Below are 26,015 nucleotides of genomic sequence, written 5' to 3' on the forward strand. Positions count from 1 at the left end.
TTGAGTGTTCCATATTCACCAGTCGCTGGGCCAGATGGATAGGTTTCGGGTAGAATATGCGATGACGAGGAGGAGGCAGAAGGAGCTTATTCTCCCGCCTTCGATATCTCTCGTTGAGGAAGACGGGGCAAGTTTGCATACGCTTCTAGAGGAGATTGCGGGATTTGCGATTGTTGAGCGGTCGACTATGAAGAAGATTCCCAATCTTAGGTCTCCTGTTGATGTAAGTCGGGAAGCTTTCGACATGCTAGGGGAATCTACTAATTTGTTAATCATTTACCTATACAGGTGGACGAACTTTGGGATTCCATGTGTCAAGGTGCCGTTACTTTGATTTCAAAGGCACTCCATACCGTGGACAATGCTGAAAATATCTTGAAAATCAAGAATTTGGTCGTCTTGTTCATGCAAGCTATGGATGTGGGCTACCCAGTACCTTTCTTTTACATAGATATGGACGTTTGTGCCTAAAAGTTATTGTTCATGTAAATACTGACAATTTGTCGTCTACAGACCTGGGGCTTCCCCGTTGGAGTCTTCGATAGCTTCCTCATAACCTTGTTTGAGAAATATGCTGAACTTCTCAAGAGGAGATTCAGTGACGATTTCCAAGAGGTATGGATTCGATATGGATTTCATCTTCCCCTATTAAAAAAGAAAAAAAAAAAAAAAAAAAAAGAAAATCCTAACAATCGCCCTAGATTGTTTCAACCGACGACTACATGCCGATGCCAATTCAAAATATTGAAGAATATGACAAAGTCCTCAATGTTAGCTGGTATACCCCCGAGAAACCGCGCGAGGAACAAACGTAGGATCCATCTACCATCTATATACATGTTATTTTCAGCGATCACTGTTAACTCTTCTTCAGATTCCCCTGTGTTTTACCATTCTCCCAAATGTATCCGTTATGTTGCATCGATATCCGAAATTTCCTAAACCAATTCTATTTCTTCTCCAACGACGATTTCGAGCACCCAAGTATGATCGATGAGACTTTGAAAGAGGTACATGTAGATCATGCCCCACGACGTCTTTTACATATATGATTACTAACCCATCCACAAAAGTCCCTCGACTCCCTCCTCTCCAACAAAGTCTGCGAAACCCTCGTCGAGCGCCTCGGCTCACAATACCTAGGCCAAATCGTTCAAATCCTCATAAACCTCGAGCACTTTGAAGTAGCCTGCCAGGAGCTAGAGCTCCTCCTGGCCGCCGCACGGTCACCCAACTCCAGCTCAGCGGGCGCCGCCATAACCCTAAACGCAACGGAGAAATTCCGCAATAACAAGAAAGCTGCAGAAAAGCGGATTTTCGAAGTTGTGAATTCGAAAATTGACGACTTGATCGAGACGGCGGAGTATGACTGGACGTCGCCCGTGCCGCAGCGAGAACCCAGTAATTACATGCAGACGCTGACGAGATTTTTGTCGAATATTATGAATTCGACATTGTTGGGTCTGCCCACGGAGATTAAGGAGTTGATTTATTTTGACGCGTTGAGTCATGCGGCAAATATGGTATTGGTACGCTCATTTATATTTTTTACTCTCCCCTTCCCCCTCTTTTCCAAAAACCCCCCAAAGAATATATTATTGACGAAATGTAATTTCTTAAGGCGCTCCCCCTCTCCCCTGACGTGAAAAAGATAAATCCAAACGGCGTCGCCGCCCTGGCTCGGGATGTCGACTACCTAACCCAATTCGTTGACAGCCTCGGCGTGCCCATCCTGCGAGAGAACCTCGACGAGCTCCAGCAGACCGTCCAGCTGCTACAGGCTGAGAACACGGATGAGTTCTACGACATCTCCACGCGGAATAAGAAATATGGGCGCGTCGATGCGATGAATGGGCCGATTTTGTTGGAGAAGTATGTGCCCCTTTTCTTTTCTTTTCTTTTTTTTTTTTTTTCTTCTTTTTCTTTTTTGTTTTTTGGAGGAGGGTAGGTAGGCATAAAGCGGAGATTGATCACAGTGCTAACGACGAATCTCCATCGTGTGTTTCTTATTGTGTAGGCTTGTTTCAACGGTACACAGTCCGCAGAAGCAGGATAAGTTCAGTCTGTCAACGAGGTTCGGGATGAAGTAGTTGGCTGATTAGAAGTGAGACCTCTCATCATGGATAGATAATATAATTAATGGGATGGGGAGTTACAGGGTGCTGTGTTAGTTGTATGCTACCACAAATTGAGAGGGAAATGATGTTGTTTGGAAGGAGAAGGGGGTGGTGTGATATATCAATCAGCCAACCAAGAACATTTCCCCTTACTACCAGGGCCACATTATTTCAGATCCGCCATTTGACTTCTTTGATGTGATGACCCATATCAATAATGAAGATTAGGAGCTTAATATCGCCCGAAACTATTCAAGACGGGCAGTGTATACGTGTACAGGAACAGGAACAAGTTGCACACGGACAAATCACAAACTAAACAAAAGAAAAGCGAGCAAGGTCATTCATTTTATATAGCTATGGATATGTATATGAAATAAACCCAACAAAAACAAATGAAACCAACTCCATTATACCCTTTGCGTTCCCTCCCTTTCCAAAAATACCCGTTCCTTCCTTCCCTACCCGTGCTTCAGCAAGAAAGAGAAAAAAGTAAAGAACCTTGAAGAAAACTCCTAATCCCTATTGTCATCTGCCATATATGGAGGGAATGGGCTCAGTTGTCGTTACGCCTTCATGTCAGCAGTGGTGTTTTTTATTTTTATTTTTTTTAATTTTTTTAATTTTTTAATTTTTGTATTAGATATTTTTGTTTCATTTCATTTTACTGATATTTTTTGATATTAATTCCAGCAGCTCTCGCTGCCATTACCATTATTTCAAAACAAAAACGCTAGTACCATTTATTGAACTCTCACTATATATGTGCATGTTATATTTTCTGTTAGCATATCTCGCTCGACTTTTGTCAAAAAACATTAAAACAAAAACAAACAGGATCGGCGCGAGAAAGAAATAGGCAGTGAGAGTAGGAGATGTACGGACCTGTTGTGGAGGAATATGCGGGTACGGCGCATACATATTCTCAAACATCTGCGGCTGCGGCTGACCATATCCCGGGTCCGATTGGACGGCTCCTCCATACATCTGCTGCTGGCGGTAATCCTGCTCCTGGCCCATGGTATGCTGCCCAAGGGAGCCATAATCCGGAGGGCCCATATGGTGTTGCGGGTGCTGGACGCCTGGCTGAGATTGTGGGGGAAGTTGGCCGGGCGCGTTGTGCGGCGGAGGGGCGGTGGCCGCCGGGGGAGCTGTCTGGGCGGACCGTTTGTGGGGTGTAGCCTCCTCGCGCGGGACGATGTCAATGAGGAAATCGAACATGTCTGATTTGGAGAGGGCGGCGGCAATGTCTGAACGTTGGAGGGTTCGCCGTTTGTTGTCCTCGGCATGTATCCAGGCGCGCATAGTCAGTTCCGTTATGAAGATGTCGCAGCCCTTGGCGAATAGGATTGGGGCTTCGGCTGAGATCATCTTCACTTCTGGGTCCGCTTTCATCACTTTCTTTATCCGGGCCAGGGGCAATTGGTGAATTTTGTAGTCATGGTTGTCGGATTCGAGATGGTTGATCGTATGCTGCCAGTAGGTGGTGAGGATATCGCGCGAATTGCCCTGGAGGCCTTGGCTAACCTGCAAAGGGAATGAAGGAGTGCAATCTGAGTTAGCCAGATGAACGCTTGTTGGTTTGGTAGACATCTCGAAGGAGATCTGAAACAAATCGGGATCCTACTCACGTTGGCCCATGATCCTGTGTAGAGTTCGGGTACTGGCGCATATCCTTGAGCTGAGAGCTAGTTGTTTTGAAAACGTGCAATGTAAGTAGATGCTCAAAGCACGTCCAAACGGCCTATATATATTGTGTAATGTCAAGGACGGATGGATGGATGGACGAAAAACAATGGCGCTATTGTTTGCCCTTTGAACTAATTGACTGAAAGAGATATATCACCATACCGCAGCGCTGGCTCCTGCAAAGACGTTACACAGCTGTTAGTTGCCGTAATAAGATGGAGAAAGAAATTCTATAAAAGCAATCCCTTTCTCTAGTTTTAACTTCATTTCAAAACATCAAACAAGAAACTCCACGATGGCAAATGAACCCGGCTCTTTAACGAGGGTTGATAGTCCAGGACATGGACGTTGAGATAAACGAACGCGGTTACGCACCGTAATGGCCCCCGTTCCTGATGTTATATTCCGGCTCTGCGCGACCATGCTGGCCTCCGCCTGATTGTGTTGGATCCATCTCGGAGGATATACTCGAAAAACGCGCCGGAGTGGGAGCAACAACAATAGCTTTGAGAGGTGGAGGACAATCGGTCGAGACGGCGCTACTAAGAGGCTTGGGTAGATGGGGAAAATGCGGGAGGCAGCAGACGGAGAGAGATGGGCACGTAGAAGGTTATCACTGGGAGCGGAATAGGAAGATAGATAGCTGAAGGGTAGAGGCAAAGGCTACTATAAGAAGAGAAGGGAAGAGAAAGGTGGTGGGGGAGTTTTGGGGGAGGGAGAGGAGGCGGAAGAATGCGAGTTGAATGTGACTGTGAAACGCGACTGCGAGCGATGGTAGATGGCGGTGATGGCGGTGATGGAACAGTTCAGCGGTAGTTAGTTAACTAGTTATTTATTAACCGGTTAACCTTTTCTTCAGCTGGGGAGGAGAACTTGTCATTGCTTTCTTTCTGTATTTTTAATCCCATTACTCTGCTAGATGTTTCCTTTAACTACTTGTGCTTTGGCTAACTATTATATTTAATACGACTGTATAAGTACTTTTTTCCTCTCCTGTTCATCTAAATATATAATAAAACTAACCTGGATCTCTTCTCTACTCCATCAAACAACAACCATTTAAGCTTTTGTTTACGATGAGCAACCCAAGCCAATTGGGCACCACTGACCGTTCACACCAACGGACCCCAGGGCGCTGCTGGCCCTGGTTCGAAGCGCTATTCTTGGGATCTCGTTGGCCAAAACTATAGATTGGGTGTCCATGACAAGTCATATTAGGTATAGGAAAATCCCCGACAGCCATGATTTGGAGAAACAGCCAATTCAACCTGCTGCTATATCCACTATCCACCCGCAAAATACGATCACATCTGCTGGCCTTTTTAACTCATGACTATGAGAAGCATTACGCGAAAGCTGCAGGTGAAACTTCAGCACTGGACTCCATGCGCATGGTATTGTCATCCATGAAACTGGCCGCTCCATCCAATGATGTGCTATTCCGGCGCCCAAGACAGATAAACGTGGTTGGTTGGGCTGCCGCAACACCTTCGCCTCGATTGTCAGGCTAAAGCCCAAAAGTGGGACATCAAATGCAGTGGTGATGAAAAGGGTGGTATGTAAGTGATGTATAGTTCATGTATGACTAAATAATTTCTTAAGGAGGGCATATTATCGTGTTTTTTTTTTTTTTCTGCTGAATAAAAGTAGGAAGAGATAACTAGTTACCCGTTGAATTATCTAGAACACTCACGACGGTAAACGCTCACAAAGCTCGGACAGAGGAGCTGTGAAGTGATATTGTATGATATTATATATGATTTAGCGGCATGAATACTCCTTACAGAGTATGATACAGTTCAGCCACTATAATTACTTTCAAGAAACTAGATCAATATTATGCGATTCTCGAGCCAACTGGAAGCAACCACTGTACGTACCCAAGGCTCTGGCGCCGAGCAGGACATTGAACCCCAAAGCCGTCCGTGAATACTTCCATCCACCGCGTTGAGCTTTGTAGGATACTAGCTCCTTTCCGGAAATTTCCCATTTACCATATGAATGGATACATGATGATTCCGCCATTCGGGATAAACTTTCATATCTTTGGCAATTAATTAAAAAATCGACAGGGCATGCTCCTCGCCTGTGATAGCATAACTATTGCAAGATGTTAGGATGGGCAAGGCGAGGAATGATTTGTAGAATCGACAGCCGTAATCATAAACGGAAAGACCGCATTCTGTCAGCCTCTTTCTCCAATCACTACGGACTAGCCAGTCAGTAGCTTCTCTCGCGGCGGCTGTTGTTGGCATTATTGATGAATTATTGATTGTTACGGCGATTTATTACGCTGTAGTTAGTTATCACGCGAATATTTAGCTGCTGCGCCAAGATATTTCGACGCTAGAGCCGTCCACCTATAAAAAGCTTTCTCCCCCAATTTTTGCTTCCAACTTTTTTTTCCTCCCTTCGATAATAAGAAAAGCGGGGAGAGATATGTCCATTCCTCACACAATACTTTTTTTACAATGAATCAAGAATAAATAAAATAGCAATCCTCTGCAAGACCTCTTGGATCTTGCCATCAATATGTCTGTGCAAACTCCAACCACTTCCCAAGAGGAGGAAATTTTGTCAGATGAACAGATCCAGGATTTGCTTCTGGAGGCAGAGACACGCCTTCGTTCTTCTTCCCGAGGCACTTTGCGTTCTTCAGCTGATGCAGTAGCTGCTTCTAGCTCTTTAAGGTATAGTCGTTCATGGATGTTTATTTTGTCATTGTCAAGCGTTCGCTCAGAGACTAACAATACTTTCAAGGCTTCCCGCGCTTGATTCCGTTCGAACTGTTCAACCTTATATTCGCAAACAAGACGATGTTGCTGTCTTTGACCAGTCTCGAGCCATCACTGCTGAGCAGAAAAAGCTCTCAGAAACCATACGTTCAATTTTCCAAGCCACTAATCCCAAAACCAAGGAGGTGAGTTGCTATTTTCGATTCTCGCGACCCCGCCCCTCTCGCTTTGCGCTTCTTCCACTACGGTGTTTTGATGAAGATATTTTACCGCTTCTAGCGCTTGATACAGTTTTACTAGCCCGTCTTGGGCTACGCTGTTTCCGTGAAAGCTCTTTTTATTCATAGTTACTCTGAACACCCTTATCTCATATTCTTTCCCCTTATTCTTTTCTAAGTTCTTGGTTTGAATTTGAGAGGAAAATGTACTGACCCCTTATTATTAGCCAAAGGAAAAGCCAACCGCAGGATCTGACTGGTTCAACCTCCCCAAGACAAATCTCACCCCGGAACTGAAAAGGGATCTCCAGCTTCTCCGAATGAGACCGGTGCTCGACCCTCATCGACACTACAAGAAAGATAACAGCAAAGCGAAAGTGCCGGAATATTCCCAAGTTGGTACCATCATAGAAGGCCCTACTGAGTTCTTTAGCGCTCGGATTCCCAAGAAGCTGCGGAAACGGACTTTCGTGGAAGAAGCTATGGCGACCGAGAAAGAGAGCGGCCGCTTCCGCCGAAAATATGAGGAAATCCAGGCCGCCAAAACTAGTGGAAAGACAGCCCACTACAAAGCTGTTAAAGCCAAGCGTTCCAAGGGAACGAAATTTGGTTGAAATACTATTCATGATTCTACTGGAAATTTTATGTAGAAGCTACCTAGGTAGTTCACCCGCCGATCGTCAAGGAGATATCCAATCTCTAACACAGTTCGATATCCAACACCATCAAGTCGAATCGATACAAACACGACAGTCTAATTAATTTTCGGCTGCCGCAAAAATATCTACCAGTGCCTGCTGTACTAGTGTCTATCGCACACCACGCCGGTCAGCTATGCAATGTGGGAGAAGCAAAGCGAAGGATAAAGTGCAACACGTACCTGCACATCTACAGCCGCAAGCCTGCCCGCCTCAAGAACTTCTTCATGCGTCGCCTTGCCCTCCTCGACGATGGTGTCGAGCTCCTCCACTGTCGAATGTTCCAAAAGCCTGTCATCTCCACGCGGGACTGGAGCCAAGACCGCCTTATTCGTCACCAGGCTTAGTGCGAGTACCTTAATCCCACAGTGCCGTGCCACTATGATCTCAGGAACCGTTGACATCCCAACAAGGTCTGCACCAAGCTGTCTTAATAGTCGGCATTCAGCCCTCGTCTCATAGCTTGTTACTGGTCAGCATTGCATCGGCTGGTAAACATATATTCATCGCAAACCTTCGTAATTCTTTCTTCTTACCTTGGTCCTCCAACAAATGCATAGACACCCTCATGCAGCCGTCTTTTATTTTCTGCCCCTATCACTTTTCCCCAAGCGTGGTGGATAGTCCTGCGAAGCCCAATGTCATAGGCATCTGACAGAGCAGGAAACCTAACGCCAAATTCCTCTTCATTCGGGCCACGAAGTGGATGTATTCCGGCAAGACCGGCAAGAAAGATGTGCTATCACAACGTCAGCTCATCTGGCTTTTCGCGTCTGTTTATAACCGAAGAACAAGGGAGCCATACATCACTCAGCACTACAATATCCCCAACTTCGTATTCAGGATTCAATCCTCCTGATGCATTTGTGACTTAATTCATTTGAATATGAGCAATAAGTTTATCCAGTATAAGGGCTAGCAATAAACTATAATAATACAATGAGAAAGGATATATCTCACCAATGATCATTTCAATTCCTAGTAACTTGAAGAGCCGGACGGGGAACGTGACTTGGTCGACCGTGTGTCCTTCATAATAGCTGGTGCGAGGCAGGTTATATATCAAATCAAATACAATTAGGGAGAAGTAATTCTTGATTGATATGACAAACGTACTGTGATCGACCAACCATCAATATCCCAGGAATATCTGTCCCAAGAATGCCGAAGACGAGTTTGCCGATATGACCAGGGACTATGCAAGGGAATTAGCATTCACCATCCATCGTTGATATGTATAGATAGATAGCTAGTATATAGGAAAGCAGCTAGTTTTACCGGTTGAAGTGGGAAAATGCGGGATCGACCCATATTCAAATTCAGCTCTGGGACTCTCACTCACTGATGATGCAAGTCCGCCTAGGCCCGATCCGCAAATTATGGCAAATCGGGGCTTTTGAAGTTCGGCTGGCAAACGCTCACGCAGATAGGCGCAGGCTTCCTGCGCTTGCTGGAAGATAGATTGTTTGCCCATGTTTTGTATTCTTTGGAATATCTACGGAAGGTGGTATGGGAAGAGTCGAGGAACATGGACTGGAAGTTTGGATTTTGAAATAGATGCTATGAGTGAGATACTAAGGAGTAGGTTCCAACAACGAATTGCTTTCAAGAGGGCGAATATGTCCTCATTGTTTTTACCCGCATCCATATTGTCGGAGCCCGCCGCCCCAGTTCTGCCAGCGACTTCACGGAAGATTCTTAATGGATTAATGCCGCTGCCAGAACGACATTAGTCATTTTGCATTTGGGAAAGAAAATGAAGAAAATACTCTATACTGCTTCCACTATCAAACTGCTTACGCATACAGACTAATTATAATTATTATTGGTAACGTTAAAGCAAATGTTCGCGGAAGACATTTGGTACCCGCGAAATACGTGTAAGTCGCTAGCAATATGAAGTACCCCTGAATCAGAGCTGTGATTGGGTGGTTGGTGGCATGTCGTCTTATGTAACACAAACTTTTCAAAGAACTTTTTGAGGATCAACCTTGGAAATAATAGCCCACGGCAGGATATCACGTCAAGAGGCGCAAACTCCATCAGTATCGGACCAGGAGGACCTCCTTCTTCTCTCAATATGTTTTCTGCAAATTCCGTGCGCTCTGTATGGAGGAGTAATAAAAGGCTAAAAGTGTGTGACATGAGTCTTCCACTCCATCGTTTCGCCAATGCCCTAACCCAATTCGCAGATATCAAATCCTTCTCGACCCATTTCAATCTCGCATCCGCCGGCCCAGGAGAGCGGCTCTCCCAGCGCGCATAATCCGAGTTCTAATGCTGTCTCTAGCGAAATAAGGTCGGGTTCAGACTGTATTATTTGGCTTAACTTCCCAATGGCTAATGGTTATCCTTTTCCTGCAGAATACCCTCCGCACCTCTTGAGAGCACCCCGAAGGAATGGTAAAGGCTCCTCCCAACTTCACCTCCCAAATTTCAGACCCCGTGCTCATCTTGGTATAGGGCGGAGAGATTAGACCAGATCGGTAGCAAATTCCGGCTACCGCGTAATGTGCAAGCCGTATACCTGAAGCCCTTGCGACGAAAAGCAGAATTCGGTCTTCCAGTCTGTGACCTCCAGCTCCGATCATACAGCGCACGACATGTCGAGTTCTTCGCCGACTTTGCGCTCAGAGCGGCATATTACCTGAACCTCCCTGCTTTCGGACCTGCGCCTCTTCCACGAATTACGGAACGCTGGACTGTCTTGAAAAGCAATTTCGCTCACAAGAAGTCCCAGGAGAATTTCGAGAGAGTAACGCTTCGTCGATTAATTCAGATTAAGGATGGCCATCCTGATGTCGTTCAGACGTGGTTGGCCTTTCTACGAAAACATGCGTTCCATGGAGTTGGTATGAAAGCGAATGTTTGGGACCATAGTCCAATAGGTATGATGCTCCCCCAACTTTTCTCGATTTGTCCGTAGCATGTGACAGGTTTCTAATTAAATTAAAAATTTTAGGCGTTGGGAAATCGATGGATGAGACGGCTGCTGAGTTGGACACCGCAATTGAGGAAAAACTTGCCAACTTCGGCTCTAGCAAGAAGGCATTGGAGCAAGCGGAATCAGTTGCTGATTTGGTAGACAGAAGGAAATTTATCAATAACAATAGCCGCTGAGATTCGGGTATTTTAAGGGGTTTTATATGCATGGAGCTTGTATATCATTTGGCCATATCTTTGTGTTTCCTTGTACTAAAATAAATTATAAATTCGTATATTGAAGTGTAAATTGCACCATAAACCTATAGGCATTCCATTCCTCCCAAAACATGTAACCCTAGTCCGTACCGGACAGCGCTATATACTCATAAAAGCTCCAAAAGAAGGAAATGGTCCCCATACTGTTTAGTATAGAATGTCTCCTGGGGCGGCGAGGTCCGCGGCATTCCTCTATTTATGCGAGCACGTGAGGCAATTTTGAGGCTTGTTGGGTGGGGGTGAGGAATCTTTACAACCACCTAACAGCAACATTTCTGCAAGTTCTCCAATTGATCGCAAAACATCTAGATATGTCCGCTATATTCCAGCGGGCACATCCGGTATATTCCGTGAGAAATGCTTCTAGGTTCTTATTCCGACAATTGAAACCCTCCCGTTCACTGTGTCCGCGACAATGTCGACGAAACGCCTCAGCCACCAAATGCGCTTCCACTTCGAATGACCGCATCATTTTCTCAGGCATCCAACCGACCGGGGTCCCTCACTTGGGCAATTACTTAGGAGCGCTGCGGCAGTGGGTTCTGCTGCAAAACGAAGCTGTGCCTTCTACGAAGTTGATATTCTCCATCGTGGATCTCCATGCCCTCACCGTTCCACAGGACCCTACAATACTTCGACAATGGCGGAAACAGCTGCTGGCTACATTGATAGCTGTCGGGATTAACCCGAAACGGTCCACTATCTTCTTCCAGTCTGCGGTACGGTTTTTGCTTTGCATTTTCTTCACGAAACGCGAATCGCAATACAAGCGCATCGAGTTGGGAAGACAAATGAAATGGTTAACCGCTAGCTAACAGCAGCCAGGTGCCAGCGCATTCGGAATTGATGTGGATCTTAAGCACGATATCTTCGATAGGATACCTATCAAGGATGACACAGTGGAAAGTGAGTGCAGCTCTCTCTGATGGCGACACGCCGCAAAACTCTTCCGCTAAGAATTGTCACAAGAGTAAACTACAATTGCCAGAGGAATCTACATTGGATAATTCAGACGCCAAGTCGCGGCTTAAACTTGGGCTTTTTTCCTACCCAGTGCTTCAAGCGGCGGATGTGCTCGTACACAGGTATGGGTGGTGTGATTCACTTGCTACTTATGCTAGGATTGGCACGAATAATAGAAAAATAGAGCAACCGATGTGCCCGTAGGGGAAGATCAAAAGCAGCACCTTGAGTTTACGCGGGAAATTGCCAACGGCTTCAACCACATATATGGTCCGGTGCTCGTCATGCCATCTCCATTGATATGTAAGCATCATGAACATCAACATATTGAATCGAAATGTTGACAGAAAGAAACCGAAAATAGCGCCGGCGAAACGCGTTATGTCACTCAAACAGCCAACATTGAAAATGTCTAAATCGCACATCGACCCCCGATCTCGAATTCTTCTCACAGACTCGGCGGAGGAAATTCATCAAAAGATAAAACTTGCCCTCACGGACTCTGAACCGGGAATTACCTATGACCGTTCCAAGCGACCCGGTGTTTCTAACCTTATCGAGATTCTCAGCCATGTTCAGGGAGGAGCAGGTGGAAGCATGGCCTTTGCAGAATTGGGGCGGGAACACCAACATTTGAGCATGCGTGCCTTCAAGGAGCATGTAGCTAACTCGCTCACGGAGCATTTGAAAGGAATTCGGGAAAAGTATTTGGAACTTACAAGTAACACCTCCAGTTATATTGACACTATTGCAGAAGATGGTGCCAAGTTTGCCAGGAGAAATGCCGATATCACGTTGAAAAGTGTCAAAGATACTTTGGGGCTTTCGTGATCGAAAGATTTCTGTATAATATGTATAGTCAAGTACTAACGAAGGATTATTATTACATAAAAATGTTTTTGTAGCACATGAGTCTTGATGTGCTAATTATTGCAGAGCTAGTCTACATTAGAAAGCAACAATTCTACAGGTGAACTGCAATATAGTAGAATTGAATATTTTCATTATTATTATCATTCTCTTCCGTAAATTTTTAATTTGGTTCCTCTCCCATATTTAATTTCCAAAAAAAAAAAAAAAAAAAAAAAAAAAAAAAAAAAAAAAAAAAAACACTTATACAGTCTGCAAGCTATCTAATTATCTCTGATAAATTTAACAGTTATTTTTAAAATATACTGAATATAATTTAATTTTTCTTAGAAAGAGATATTTTCACAGTGTAAATATTAAACTGATTAGTAAGATTATAAATTTTATATTTAATTTGTAGACTACTGAGGTAAAAGAGCTTAATTATTACCAGTGTCTGCTAGTAGAAGAGCTGATCAATCACGAGACTCTCAACATAATTTTATTTAATCTGATTTTATATATTTCTTAGCATGAATTTCACTAAGACTAATTATTAAAAAAATATGAAAAGTGAATATTAATTAAATTTTAAAATGAAACTATAATTAAAAAATTAACAAAGTAATTTCATTTTCTTGAGTTAGTATAAGATTACAGACGTACATTAGCTTCTTATATATATTAATTAGTGGCTGCTAGAGTCTCTCTATATTTATAAGTGATTTAGAAGCAGCTATATTGTTATTCAGCAGCTGTATATTCTTTCAAATCACATTCTCTCTCTTAGATTCAGTCACACTTATATAACTATAATATAAGCTCTAGCTTTATACAGATTAATATACTACTATTACTTGTAATTATACAGTCTATCTCTAATTTAACTAGTATTTTACTTATATTCTTATAAGAAAGCTTTCACTATATTATATTACTTATTTACTAACTTTTTCAGATCTATTCTTTCAGACTATATATAAAAGGTCTACACTGAATAGATTAGTATAATATATATAGATCTTATAATACAAAAGTGAAAAACATTAGAGAAGGAAAAAAGAGAAAGTGTAAGAATCAGTAATTAAAGTAAATATTTATATATATATATGATGAAGCTTCAGAGTGAAAGAATAGAAATTCTGTGAATTTTTCAGCTGAGAATCAGTGACTGAGAATTAAAGCTTTTAGCAGAAATCTATAAAGTGTAGTGAAATAGTCTATATAATATGATTAATTGAGTGCAGCTTGTCATATTAACTCTCTCTTTTCAGAAGTGAGATTATACATAGTTTTTATCAGTCAAGAGCTGCAGTCTCAGATAATATGAAACTTAAAGTTCAGATCAGATAATTATAACTAACTCATTTTATAAAATATTATTAACTGTAGTTACAGAGTCTCTTATCAAGAATATTTTTAACTTCTTATTTAAGTGTATTATCTTCTTCTATGATTACTGACAGCTGTCAGTTGAAAGTCAGTTAAGAGGAGAATGAGTCAGTAACAGCATAGTAAAGTAAGCTTATATAAAAGATATTATAAATCTCTGATAATATATCAAGATAATAGTTATAACTGTCTAGAACTTCTATCACTTTATATTTAATATAATAGTAATTCAGTGTACAAGATAAGTATGTGATATATATATTCTTAAGATTTAATTACATCAGATCTTCAATCTTATATTACTTAGTAAGATCTCAGTAAATATTAATTTAATTCTCTTAATCTTGTTTAGTACTTACTATAAAGACTTCTACTCAGTCACAGATATCTCAGAGCTTTATTACTATATTATCAGTAATCTGAATCAGACTGCAGAGATTCAGTGTAAAATATATAATCTCTAGAGAATTTAACATCTTTATATGATAATTATATATAAGAAAGAACAGACTTATATCTGTTCAAATAGTATCTCAATCATTGATAACAATTTCTATGTATAGAAGAAGATTATATTAATCATTTTATAAGTGATTACAGAACTTATAAAGATAATTCTTTACAGTTTAAATTATTCATTCTAATGCATTATCAGTCTTAGAGTGATAAACAGTTAATAAATAGTATATAATTTTAAGAACTTGATAGATTCTTATTCAGAAAGTACTTATAAATCAATAACTCTGATCTGATACTATAGATCTCAGTAATTCATGCATCTGATAAAACAGGCTCTGTAAAAAGACTTTGATAACTAGTTCAGTATTTATCTTATTACAAGATATTAATATAATATCTTTACTTAATCTGTTAATAATCAGGCTTACGAAATAATCACAACTGCTTCACTATGACCTCGCTTGATTTTTTGAATAAGAACCTGGTAATAGATTCATTGAAAAGCCCTCAATCATACAAGCATTTTGACCTCATTGCTGACTGTATACCCTGTGAGATGATGGAGCTATTCAGTCAAATGTGAACCAGATGTTGTTTGAAACTTCTATGTGAGATTATCCCCTGTTCACCTCTATCACATCACAACCCCGGGCCAAAGTGTCATACAAATTGTAAGGTGAAGAGACCTAGTTATATGCATCAATCTTCTTGATTTTGAAAGATCTCTGATCTGCAATTGTAAAGATATTTGAGAAGTAACTTTTATGAAAACCCTGTCTATCTTTGATATTTCAAAACATCAACACCAAGTCTCACTCATGTACTACTCTTCTCAATTCACACTTATACTCTGTTAGTGAACATTCTTCTGAAGCTTTTGAAAGCTTCATTGATGAACATCTCAAAACACTCTCTTAATTCAAAACTGATTTGAATACAGCTTCTGACACAGTCAGGCCGGCCTCTCAATCTACTCAATAGCTTGATACTGATTCTCATGAAGTTGACTGTTTGAGTAAGACAATATTAGATCAACAGATGAAACATCTCAAGATAATATTTAAAATGAAGAAGAAGAGATGTAGAGTTCTAGAACTCAAACTATAACTGAAAAAACTTCATTAACAGAGATTCTCTACAGATTAATCACAGAATGTTAACAATTATTCTATTACTATCTTAACAGTCTGTACAGTCACATGAGATTCTAATCTTGATAAAAGGTTGAAATTCAATCTTTATAAACTAAATAGCTGTGTTGATAAGACAATCTCTTAATTTAAGAAAGATATTAAGAATGCTGTGAGATTAAACAGTTTAACTAATACATTCAATTACACTATATAAAGCATCTTCATGAAAGTGAAACTGATTGATACACAGTGTTAATATATAATAGAGAAATAATAGACTCAGAACTCTCTATAAAGAGATAATGAATAAGTATCATTCTGAGACATCAGAAATCAGTGACTTTACATATTCATCTCAAACTTCTTGAGTGCAGGTGTCAGATCATGTTTCTTCAAATATAATGAAAATCAGATTGCTTATACTCTCTGAAATACAATTAAACAGAAATACTCTGTCTCAAAAACACAGTTACACTATAAGACAGTTCTGAAATTCATATTACTTAATAATACATAGGTTACTAATCTACACATATTCTTTGATAAGTTCTGATCTGCTATTATGAAGTTGAAGATGATGAATACTTTCTCATCAGATGTATGAATATTTGATATCTTCTACTCAGTTCTACTCAACAATTGAAGAAATTATGTTCAGAAGAAGATAGAGAAGATACAAGATTTTAAATTCACAGCTGTGATTGTAACATGGCGGAACTGAAGCGGTGGCTAGTCAGCAGTGTCATGTAGAGATAGTTGTTTAAGAAGTCATATAAGTGAGCTTGACTATCTTACTTGAATAGTGAGCTCATAGACTACAGAGTTATTATGAGAATATCACAGATATAATACTTAGTATACTAAGAAGATTGTATAAGACACACAGTAACTCTTGTATATATTTCAGTAGAAGAAAAATGAATCACTGACTTCTTTAATAAGAAGTCAGTATCTAGCTATTCTATATAGATAATAAGTGAATACTCTTCTTTCATTTCATGAGTGAGAATAGCCAGAGTGATACCTCAGTGATGTCTTATTATCAAGAAAGAGTAATTTACTAATCTTATATAAAAGTAGAATTCTCATATTTATTAATCAGATCTTTCTATAATATATCTGAATAATGTTATAAAGTGATTGAAAACTGATTTAAATAGTCTGCAGAATGAATGAAATCATCTATATAAAAGTAATAAGCTATGTAAAATTATAGCAGAGTCTTGACATGATCAGAAATATAATAATACTCTTCTCTTTAAGAGTATAGTTCTGATACTCTTAAGACTATCAGATTAGAAATTATCTTTATTATATAGTAACAGTTATCAACTGATTTGACAGTACATGTGCTGTATATAATATAAAGAAATAGATAAGTTTTTCTACTGACTGTGTAGATCTTTCTTTTTTCATCTTCATTCAAATTAAATATATAATAAGTGAGTTTCTGATATATCAATTTAAAATGTGAAAAATATAGTTAATAAGTGACTTACAGATCTCTCATTATATTTCATTCTATATATAAAATTCTCTGTAAAAGTGATATATTTTTGAAGCAAAGCTAACAGTAGTAATAGAATTTTTTAAAAAGATTCTTTTCTTCTATGATACATTTTTCTCCCTTCTTCTTATCTATAATAGTGAGTGCATGAGAGTATCATTCTTGAGAGATAATAAGAGACTTATTCTGACATTTTCTAGTGAGTAAACATCTTCATGATGCAGCTGCAGTCTTCATGACTATTAAGAAAGTCAGATTGAAGATGAAGACAGCAGTGTTAATAAGCTGCAGAAGCATCACTCTTATTATCACATCTTCTCTCTCTTCTGCATCTCTTGCAGTCATGATAATAGTCACTGTGCCTTGCAGTGAGATGTCATCTCTTCTATCAGTCAGTTTATCTGTGTTCAGTCTTTCTTCTGTCTCTCTCAGCACTGTTGCAACACCACCCTTTCTCTCAGTTAATATAATAATGTATGACTCTATGTGATCATTCAGAGAGAAACTTAGAGAGAGCTTGATTTCAGAGACAGTGACTCTGAGAAGTCTAATCTGTAGTTTCTCTTCTACAGCACATCTGAGCCCTGCTCAGAATACTGCTAAGTTAAGTTCACAGAATCTCATAGTTTCTTTATCTTCTCTCTGTAAGAAGGCTTCAGTGCAGTCTCTGACTAATATCATCACTTATCTATACTATACTAAGCAGCTGAAGAAGAGAGAAATCTTATATACTCACTTCTTCTCTTACTTCTGTTATTTTCATTATACTTATAACAACAACTTCTATCTCTCTGTAAGTATTATCTATTCTATAAGAAGATGTTATATCAGCTCTAACAAGAAGCTCAGATACTTAAATAATACAGAGTAAGAGTCTCAGAGCTTCAAGTGTTGACAGATTTTATCAAGACTGAAGAGATCTCTCTTACTCATCTATAAAAGAAGATGAAAGTATGAATCTCTGAGATAAAAAAACATCTCAGAATGACTGATCTTAAGAAAAGATTAGTCAGTATCACTGTTAAAAGTATCATAGAGATTAATTACTGATTAAAGAGAATCTTATTTCAGTTGAAGTAGATAACTGAGATACTTTATAAATTAATAAGTTAATACTTTCAGTATCTCTTATACTCTTCTACAGCATGCTTCTCTGCAGTACTGCAGTGCTAACTTCTTAACAGATAAAGATATCAGTATTAAAAACTTCAATAGTGAAGAATGAGTTTAATAAGAGTGTAGTTATTAATAAGTAGACTCTGATTTCTCTTTTTACTTTTTCAGTGAGCTGTAGCTCTATTAGAATAGCAGTAGTTCACAGATTAATAATATTAATCTTTTTATTAATTTTTAATATTTCTTTTCTCTAATCACTTCAGGAATTTTACACTTGTATAGTTTCATTAAACTTTTAAAAAATTCTTTAAGAGAAAATAGAAGAAGAGTGCTACAGAGTCTATAAAACACTGAGTCACTATTATAAGATTATCTCTAAAAAATTCTTTAAGAAAAATAAAAAGTTTTAAACAGTATTTCTTATTCAATGTCTCTGATATATAACAGAGTGATCTCTACTAGTTATCTCATAGCTTACAATCTCTTTCTCAGTATTTTTCAAATGCTTAAGCAGTTCTTATGAATTCTCTGATAATGAATAATCTTCTTATTTAACAAGATATTGAAGCTTACTGTAATATATTCACTTATTCAATATTTTCTTCATAAGATATTCAGTATCACTCTTAATCTTGATATTATTCAGCTAAGATAGCTCTGTCTCAGAGTATTACTTATAGAGCTTTAAATAGAAAATGTGAAAAACAGAATAAATTGATTTTAATTCTGAGAATAATTTCAACTTATATATCTGTTTACTTATCACTCTTATTACTGAGAAAGATTCTAGTCACTACTCACTGAGCTTCTTACACAGTCTCATTATCTTGATATTCTTTATTAAAGGTAGTAACTTGAATTCCTCTTATTAAGAACTTTATTGAAAGATGTTTTCAATTATAGTATTCTATCTACTACTTCTAAACATAATGAATACTTTTCATTATCTTCTTATAAATTTTATTTAAAAGTTTCAATCTCACTTTTACTTCTGATACTGAGAAATACTCTGTTCTCTGTATCTATTTAATATTCTGACTATCTATTTCTCTCTTTAAAACATTATTCATGATATTACTGAGTAATAAAGAATTATATTTATAATAAATATAAAAAGAAGATATCTTTAAGATTACATTCTTTGTATTATTATATACAAATTCAGTGATCAGAAGATGTTTGAGTTAATCATTCTGAGAATATGAATAGAATACTTAAAGATGCTATTCTAGTGTCTGATTCTGATATTCAGTCTGATCATCTGTCTGCAGATAAAATACAGTACTGAGAAGATATCTTATTATAAGATGATAATAAAAAGCTGATCAGTATTTACTGATAAAGAGAAATTCTTAATCTGTTATTAATAATTTCAGAGTACTGTGATTATAAATAATGATATCTAAAAATAGATCAGTTAATTCAGAAACTTTAATCTTTTTATAAGTAGAAATATATCTGATTATCTTTATAAAGTAGTTAATAATGATTAAAATTAAGTTATATTCTTTAACTCTTATTGACTTCAGTAGATTAACTATGAAATTTATCAATAGATTCTGTTATGAGCTTTTTAAAATAGGTACTGATATCAACTCACTGTATTACTTATACTATAAAATCTTTATCTTTTAATAGATATTGTAAGTCTTAATATACTCTTTGATATCTATCTGAAGCTTGTCTTAAATATATTTATATTTTAGAAGCTTCTCAGTCTTCTTTAATCTGAAGTGTTCTGTATAAGAATTATTATAATGAATTCTTAATAACTTCTGATGTATCACTCTACTATAAGAGACAAAGACTGAATTATTCAGTAGTAGAAGTTCATATTCTTCTAATTATCAATAACTTAATTTCTTAGTAACACTGCTCTGCTCAGAGTCTATCTTTTTCAAGTTTAAATCAGATTCTTTCTTCTTCAACTTCTAAATTCAAGCTGTAGTAGAGATATTTCTCTTCTATAACTTATCAATGAATTTTAAAAGTAGTCAGATTGAAAGATTATAGATTATTTCATTCTTTATCAATTCAATAACAGTAAGATATAATATAAGAAGCTTATAATCTTCAGTGTCAGTTCTCTGCAGAGATCTGAGTTTTCTTTCATCTTTTATACTAAGTCACACAGCTGTCTTATCAGTACTGTTTCTGAGCTTCAGAGAACTTTAATTCTCTACAGTCAGCTTCTTCTGCAGTGATAGTAGAGATTCTTTTATAGAATTCTTCTCTATATTAATAATATTATAATTGAGCTATCTAAATAATGTGTCAGTGAGATTAAGCTGATCTGAACAGTATCAGATATAGAAATCATACTCTGAAAGTAGCTTCACTCATCTGACTTGATATTCTGTCAAGCTCTTTGTTATCAAGAAGTAACACAGATTTATATAATCAGTGAGAACTTACACTGAGTACTTACTACTCTGAAGATAATATTATCAGATCTTAAAGAATTCAATAATTATTAATATCTTCTAATTATAAGTATTATATCTTCTCTGCATGAGTGATAACTTCTTGAAGAAGAAGATCACTAATCTTCATTTATAGTGTCTTATAGACTCTATGAAAAAGTCTTCTCTTACAGACAATTCATTATCTGTTTTCTCAGAAGTGATTATCTTCTAATTCTTTCAATATTGAAAGATCTCTGATATCAACTGTGAAAAGATTTCATAGACTTCATTCTCAGATGTATCAGTCTCACACTGACTGAGTAAGTCAGAATTAAAGTAATTCAGTATTATAACATCTGTAAAAGCTTATTTTAATTCTATAAATATCTGTACAGTGTCTTGAGTGAGAATAAACAGTCTTATTTTTCTATCTTTCACACTTCTCTTTAACAGATCTGTAAGAGAGACAGTAATCTGTAAATATGTATAGATGAATTATCTGTAGAAATTTATAAATTCTAGAAACATCTATATCTTACAGTACATCTGCAGTGCTGATCAGTTCTCAATAATGAAGATCTGACTTCTGTTCATTAAAATGCTGTTTATCTTAATAATATAATCTAAGAAATCAATCTTCTGTATGTAGAATAAGCATTTTTCAGTGTTTATATAGAGTTAATACTATCTCAAGTGACTCAATACTTCTTAAATATGAGTATCATATTCTTTCTCTGATTTTGAGAAGATTAGAAGATTGTTCAGATATACTATATAGAAGATATTAACAAGACTCTGTAGTATCTTATTTATATAGATCTGAAAGATGACTGAAGTATTACAAAGATTAAAAGATAAAACAAGATATTCAAAATTATTATACTTGATACAAAAAGCAGTTTTTCAAATGTTGTCTTTATTAATTCTGATTCTATAATAGATATTCTGTATATTAATCTTTGAGAATATCTTTGCTTCAGATAATTAATTGATCATCTTATTAATTAATAATAATAAATAGCAATTCTTAACTGTTATCTTATTAAGATCTCTGTAGTCTATGTATAGATGTAGTCTATCATTCTTCTTAAGTATAAAGAGTATAGATGTCTCTGTTAAACTCTTTGATAAATGTATTCAGTTCTTTGATTACACTTCTTCAAGATATTTATACAGAATATTCAATTTCTTTACAGACAAGTTATAAAGAGATCTGTACAGTGTCATTACACTGTCTTTAAGATAAATCTTATATTATATCTTAGTATCAGAAAACTTCACTGCTTCTCTTTCTGAAAAGACATTCTTATAATCTGTAAAGAGATATTATGTATATCTGTCTTTAATAACAGATACTGCTGCTAATCTTGTAGTAAGAGTGATAGCTTCTTTATCTATTCTCAAGTCTCAATCATCTGCTATACAGTATATTGACTCTATCTTTTTCTCAAGATTCTTTTAATGAAACTCTTTAGATTTCTCTATCACTGTCTCTTTATTAGTGAGATAATATTATCACATCTAAGTAACTCAGTCAATGAGAGAATTGTTTTCTCTTAATTATAAAAGATCTAGAATGACATTCTTATCTATAATATTAACTGTATAAAGAAACAGACTGCTTTTCTTGAAGATTTCTTCTGAGTCTGTAGTTATATACTTCACTTAAATTATGTTAAAACAGTGATATTTTATATTATTAGTAAATTTCATATGATCTGATAAGTCTATCTTCTTTCAATTCTTTATTAAAGAAAAGAAATAGAATATAAAGTTAATATCTATCTCAGAGTTGAGTAGATATCTCACTGATATCTTCTTATTCAGAATATGTATTATAATTGTAATATAAACTCAGAGATATAAGAATTATTAATTCTTTATTTCTTTCTCTTTTTTATCTTTCATGAATATGTTTATCAGAAGAGAAGTTAACTTTAAGAAGATATCTTCTCAGTTTCTTCTTTTCTTCAACTTCTTACAATCACTGATATAGTAATCACTAGCTTCACAGTTAAAATAGAGATCTTTATTAAATTTTTTTTAATATTTCTTTACAGTGAGTGAAGAGTCAGAATACTTAAAATTCTTCTTTACTTTCTCTGCACTAAAGCTATCACAGTATTATTTAAATCTTGTTATTAATTACTTAGAAGAGATCTTGTTAATCTTTTTCTTAAAGAATTAACTATTTAAATAGATCTGAGAAGTCAGGTTGACAAGCTCAGTACAATTGATTAATAAACTCTGATATTATAATATTATTATTTGTATCTTATAAGTCAGCTTTGTAAGATAAAGCTGTGTTTTTAATTGATTCAAATTATCAGTTAATTTCTTCTAATATTCTTTAAATCTTATATTGAAATTGAAAGAATTCTTATTATCTTATTAATATAATAAGTTGAATTACTATGCTACTGTGAAGCTGCAGTTATAGTAATCTTTAATTTAATTCAGTAAAAAGTTCTTGAATTCTTCTCAAGTTATAATAGTATTAATATACTCAAGCTCTCTCTTCTTGATAGCTTAAGTAGTTGCAGAGATATCTTCAAGAAGATTGACAGTGTATATTACTCATATTTTATAAGTATTATACTAGCTTAGATTAAGATGAAATTTCTGTTCAAGAGTACAGATAAAGCTGTGAAATTCAGATAAAATATTTTTCTTATATCTCAGAGAATCTCTGATCTTAATCTCTCTATCTTTATAATAGATGTAAGTGTGTAGAGGTCACAGCAGTGACAGAATAATTGAAGAGCTTATATTAAAATATACAGCAGATTCAGAAATCTCAGATTTCTGCTAAGATAGAGATGTATACACTCTAGAGAATGATATAGTATTTCTCTCAGAGAGTGAGATCAGATCAGTCTTAGTACAGATATATGAGATTATATCAGTCTATTAAAGCTTGACTGATTCAAACTTATAATCAGATTAAGTGATTTAAATTATAATATAATAGAATTAAAGTAATGACTAGTCAGCAGTGTTATATAGAGATAGTTATTTAAGAAGCTATATAAATAAGCTTAACTATTTTACTTAAATAGCAAGCTCATAGACTACAGAGTTATTGCAAGAATATCACAGATATGATACTTAGTATATTAAGAAGATTGTATAAGATATGCAGTAACTCTTGTATATATTTCAGTAGAAGAAAAATGAATTACTGACTTCTTTAATGAGAAGTCAGCATCTAGCTATTCTATATAGATAATGAATGAATACTCTTCTCTCATTTCATAAGCAAGAATAGCTGGAGTGATACCTCAGTGATGTCTTATTATCAAGAAAGAGTAATCTGCTGACCTCATATAGAAGCGGGGTTCTCATATTCATCAATCAGATCTTTCTATGATATATCTGAATGATGTCATAGAGTGGGTGGAAACCGGTTCGGACAGCCTGCGGGATGGATGGAATCATCCGCATGAAAGTGATGAGCTGTGTGGAACCGCAGCAGGGCCTTGGCGCGGCCAGAGGCGTGACAGTGATATTGAATATTGATCTTCTCATGAAGAAGATCCGCTCGCGGCTTGATTCTTCAAAAGATAAAAAGAATTCACAGAATACAGATTCTGCAGTTAACTCAGCTACAACAGCTATAATAGTTACAACAGCTACAATAATCACTACATGTATCAATTCTAACAACAATACATTGAATTCGGCCTGGGAAGACTGTACTGAACATGATTATAATAGTTCATAAGAGTGCTTCTGAAATTATCAGAGATCAGAAAATTCATTTACATATTCTGAATATAAGAGATCTTACTTTGACATCTGTTAATTAGTCAATTCTAACAGTGCTCTGAATAATTGAAGAATCTATAACACTGTGAGAATAAAGAAATTCAAAGAAAAGAAGAACAATAGTGAGAGTAGAACTCAACTATTTATTACAGATAAATCAGAGACCTTTCAGATGACAAATCTTGTAGAGATTATCAATGTGCCAGTCTATTTCATAAAACCTCATAAGAATTCCCTCACTATATGAGATAGTGATGCTGAATGCCACATAGTGAGTAATAGATCATGATTTTCAGAACTTATAGCAATTAATGATTTAACAGTTCAAGTGATCAATAAGATTATTCTGAAGATTTAGAGTACCAGCACTGCATTTATCTCAGTGAGTGAAAGATTGATAGAATTCAATTATATATAGTATATATCAGAACTATCTGCAAATCTGATCTTCACAGAGCTTATAAAGCATCAGGGCTATATTTGTCATGATATACAAGTTAATACTGAGAACTACTTTAAGTTTCTGTTATCTATTAACAGTGATATCTTCTATATCAATCTATTTCATAATAATATTTACATTCTATCTGACAGCTCACTGACATTTCATGAGATAATAAACAACTCAATGTATAGAGCAGTGATATATATAGCTGTTCTGAAATTAAAGAACAATCTCAACAGATTACAATCTGAATACCAGATCTTTGAGATTATTCAACTGTGAGAAGATTGAACAGTTAATCAATTCTAAGAATTCAGATACTGATTTCTTTGTTATCTCATTATTATTATTATTATTATTATTATTCTTTAATTATAGATGTATGCAGTCAGAGACTATGACATCTACCTGAGAATCTTTAGTTCTCAGGGTTTTTCCTATATCTGTAAAGTTAACTATTATACATTCATCAATTTCAGATATGCAAAATCAGAAAATTTCAGCTCAGAATACAAAAACTGTTTACAAATTGCAGTGTTTTAACATCTTCTGATACTTTGAAATCATTTGACAATATTATGACAAAGGAAAAGAGAACACAGTCTTAAAGATAGACACATTAAATAGATAGATAGAAAGAAATTGAAAGAAAAAGATAAAGTAAAGAGAGACTGTAATAAAATAAATTATTAAAAGATAGTATATAGCTGTTTTAACAGACTATATCTGATTGATTTCCTCCTCTTCATATTCAGATATTTCTGAATTTGATTATTTTCTTATAGCTGCTTGAGTTTCTGATAGAAAGTCTATTAAGTATTTAATTCCTGTCTCAGTTGAGAATAAGAATCTCATATTCAATTGATTTAGATCATACTTCTCTTTCAATCTGACTCTGAGACTATTGTATAATGCACAGTGCATTACAATATACTCAGAATTCTCATTTGCATTGCAGAATGAGTATTCTATTGAGTCAAATCTATCATCAAATCTTTATATATAAGATTTGAAATAGTTATGTTCTAGTTTCAGCTGTATTATAGATGAGAATATTTTCTTTTTATATTTAATTAAACAAGATTTTCACTTGAATTTTATTTCAAATCTTGAATAATGTATACTCTTCTTTTATTTCTATCAGCTTTCATTTCACTTATCTAAATAAGATTCTTTTATTTTTCTCTTTATAAAAGATCAGAACATAATTTTTTAAATAGATCTGCTTAATTCTGCACTCTTTTTTACAGCTGAATCAGTCAATTCATTGTCATGAATATTTATATAAGTAGAAACTTAGTGTAGATGAATTATCAGCTT

General features: G+C 36.2%; 6 protein-coding genes across 6 annotated transcripts; 4 read left to right on the plus strand and 2 right to left on the minus strand.

Annotated features, from left to right (window-relative positions):
* Nucleotides 1-34: 34 nt before the first annotated feature.
* On the plus strand, nucleotides 35-2,090 carry BDBG_18005 (uncharacterized protein; the record flags this gene model as incomplete). The annotated part of the gene is made up of 8 exons (XM_031725603.1): nucleotides 35-223; nucleotides 289-420; nucleotides 514-615; nucleotides 702-811; nucleotides 875-1,010; nucleotides 1,074-1,529; nucleotides 1,622-1,872; nucleotides 2,018-2,090. The coding sequence occupies 8 exons, from the start codon at nucleotides 35-37 to the stop codon at nucleotides 2,088-2,090; spliced, it is 1,449 nt and encodes a 482-aa protein (XP_031581402.1).
* Nucleotides 2,091-2,871: 781 nt separating this feature from the next.
* On the minus strand, nucleotides 2,872-4,260 carry BDBG_09432 (CCAAT-binding factor complex subunit HapE; the record flags this gene model as incomplete). Its single annotated transcript, XM_031724008.1, has 5 exons — nucleotides 2,872-2,874; nucleotides 3,003-3,644; nucleotides 3,749-3,805; nucleotides 3,969-3,982; nucleotides 4,182-4,260. 5 exons carry the CDS (start codon nucleotides 4,258-4,260, stop codon nucleotides 2,872-2,874), a joined length of 795 nt encoding a protein of 264 aa, XP_031581403.1.
* Nucleotides 4,261-6,217: 1,957 nt separating this feature from the next.
* Nucleotides 6,218-9,260, plus strand: BDBG_09433 (rRNA processing protein Fcf2). Its single transcript, XM_002620207.2, has 3 exons — nucleotides 6,218-6,496; nucleotides 6,567-6,726; nucleotides 6,987-9,260. Exons 1-3 carry the CDS (start codon nucleotides 6,339-6,341, stop codon nucleotides 7,371-7,373), a joined length of 705 nt encoding a protein of 234 aa, XP_002620253.1. The 5' UTR covers nucleotides 6,218-6,338; the 3' UTR covers nucleotides 7,374-9,260.
* Nucleotides 7,518-8,931, minus strand: BDBG_09434 (purine-nucleoside phosphorylase; the record flags this gene model as incomplete). Its single annotated transcript, XM_031724009.1, has 7 exons — nucleotides 7,518-7,568; nucleotides 7,640-7,919; nucleotides 7,994-8,196; nucleotides 8,263-8,327; nucleotides 8,418-8,497; nucleotides 8,574-8,652; nucleotides 8,736-8,931. 7 exons carry the CDS (start codon nucleotides 8,929-8,931, stop codon nucleotides 7,518-7,520), a joined length of 954 nt encoding a protein of 317 aa, XP_031581404.1.
* A 58-nt stretch (nucleotides 9,261-9,318) lies between the features above and the next one.
* On the plus strand, nucleotides 9,319-10,764 carry BDBG_09435 (mitochondrial 37S ribosomal protein RSM10). The gene is made up of 5 exons (XM_002620209.2): nucleotides 9,319-9,591; nucleotides 9,650-9,756; nucleotides 9,822-9,860; nucleotides 9,921-10,345; nucleotides 10,420-10,764. The coding sequence occupies exons 1-5, from the start codon at nucleotides 9,538-9,540 to the stop codon at nucleotides 10,575-10,577; spliced, it is 783 nt and encodes a 260-aa protein (XP_002620255.1). The 5' UTR covers nucleotides 9,319-9,537; the 3' UTR covers nucleotides 10,578-10,764.
* A 126-nt stretch (nucleotides 10,765-10,890) lies between these two features.
* Nucleotides 10,891-12,479, plus strand: BDBG_09436 (tryptophan--tRNA ligase). The gene is made up of 5 exons (XM_002620210.2): nucleotides 10,891-11,377; nucleotides 11,484-11,564; nucleotides 11,628-11,743; nucleotides 11,806-11,924; nucleotides 11,986-12,479. The coding sequence occupies exons 1-5, from the start codon at nucleotides 10,970-10,972 to the stop codon at nucleotides 12,450-12,452; spliced, it is 1,191 nt and encodes a 396-aa protein (XP_002620256.1). The 5' UTR covers nucleotides 10,891-10,969; the 3' UTR covers nucleotides 12,453-12,479.
* The last annotated feature ends 13,536 nt before the right edge of the window (nucleotides 12,480-26,015 follow it).

This window comes from Blastomyces gilchristii, assembly GCF_000003855.2.
Source record: "Blastomyces gilchristii SLH14081 genomic scaffold supercont1.41, whole genome shotgun sequence".
In the NCBI taxonomy this organism is placed as follows: domain Eukaryota; kingdom Fungi; phylum Ascomycota; class Eurotiomycetes; order Onygenales; family Ajellomycetaceae; genus Blastomyces; species Blastomyces gilchristii.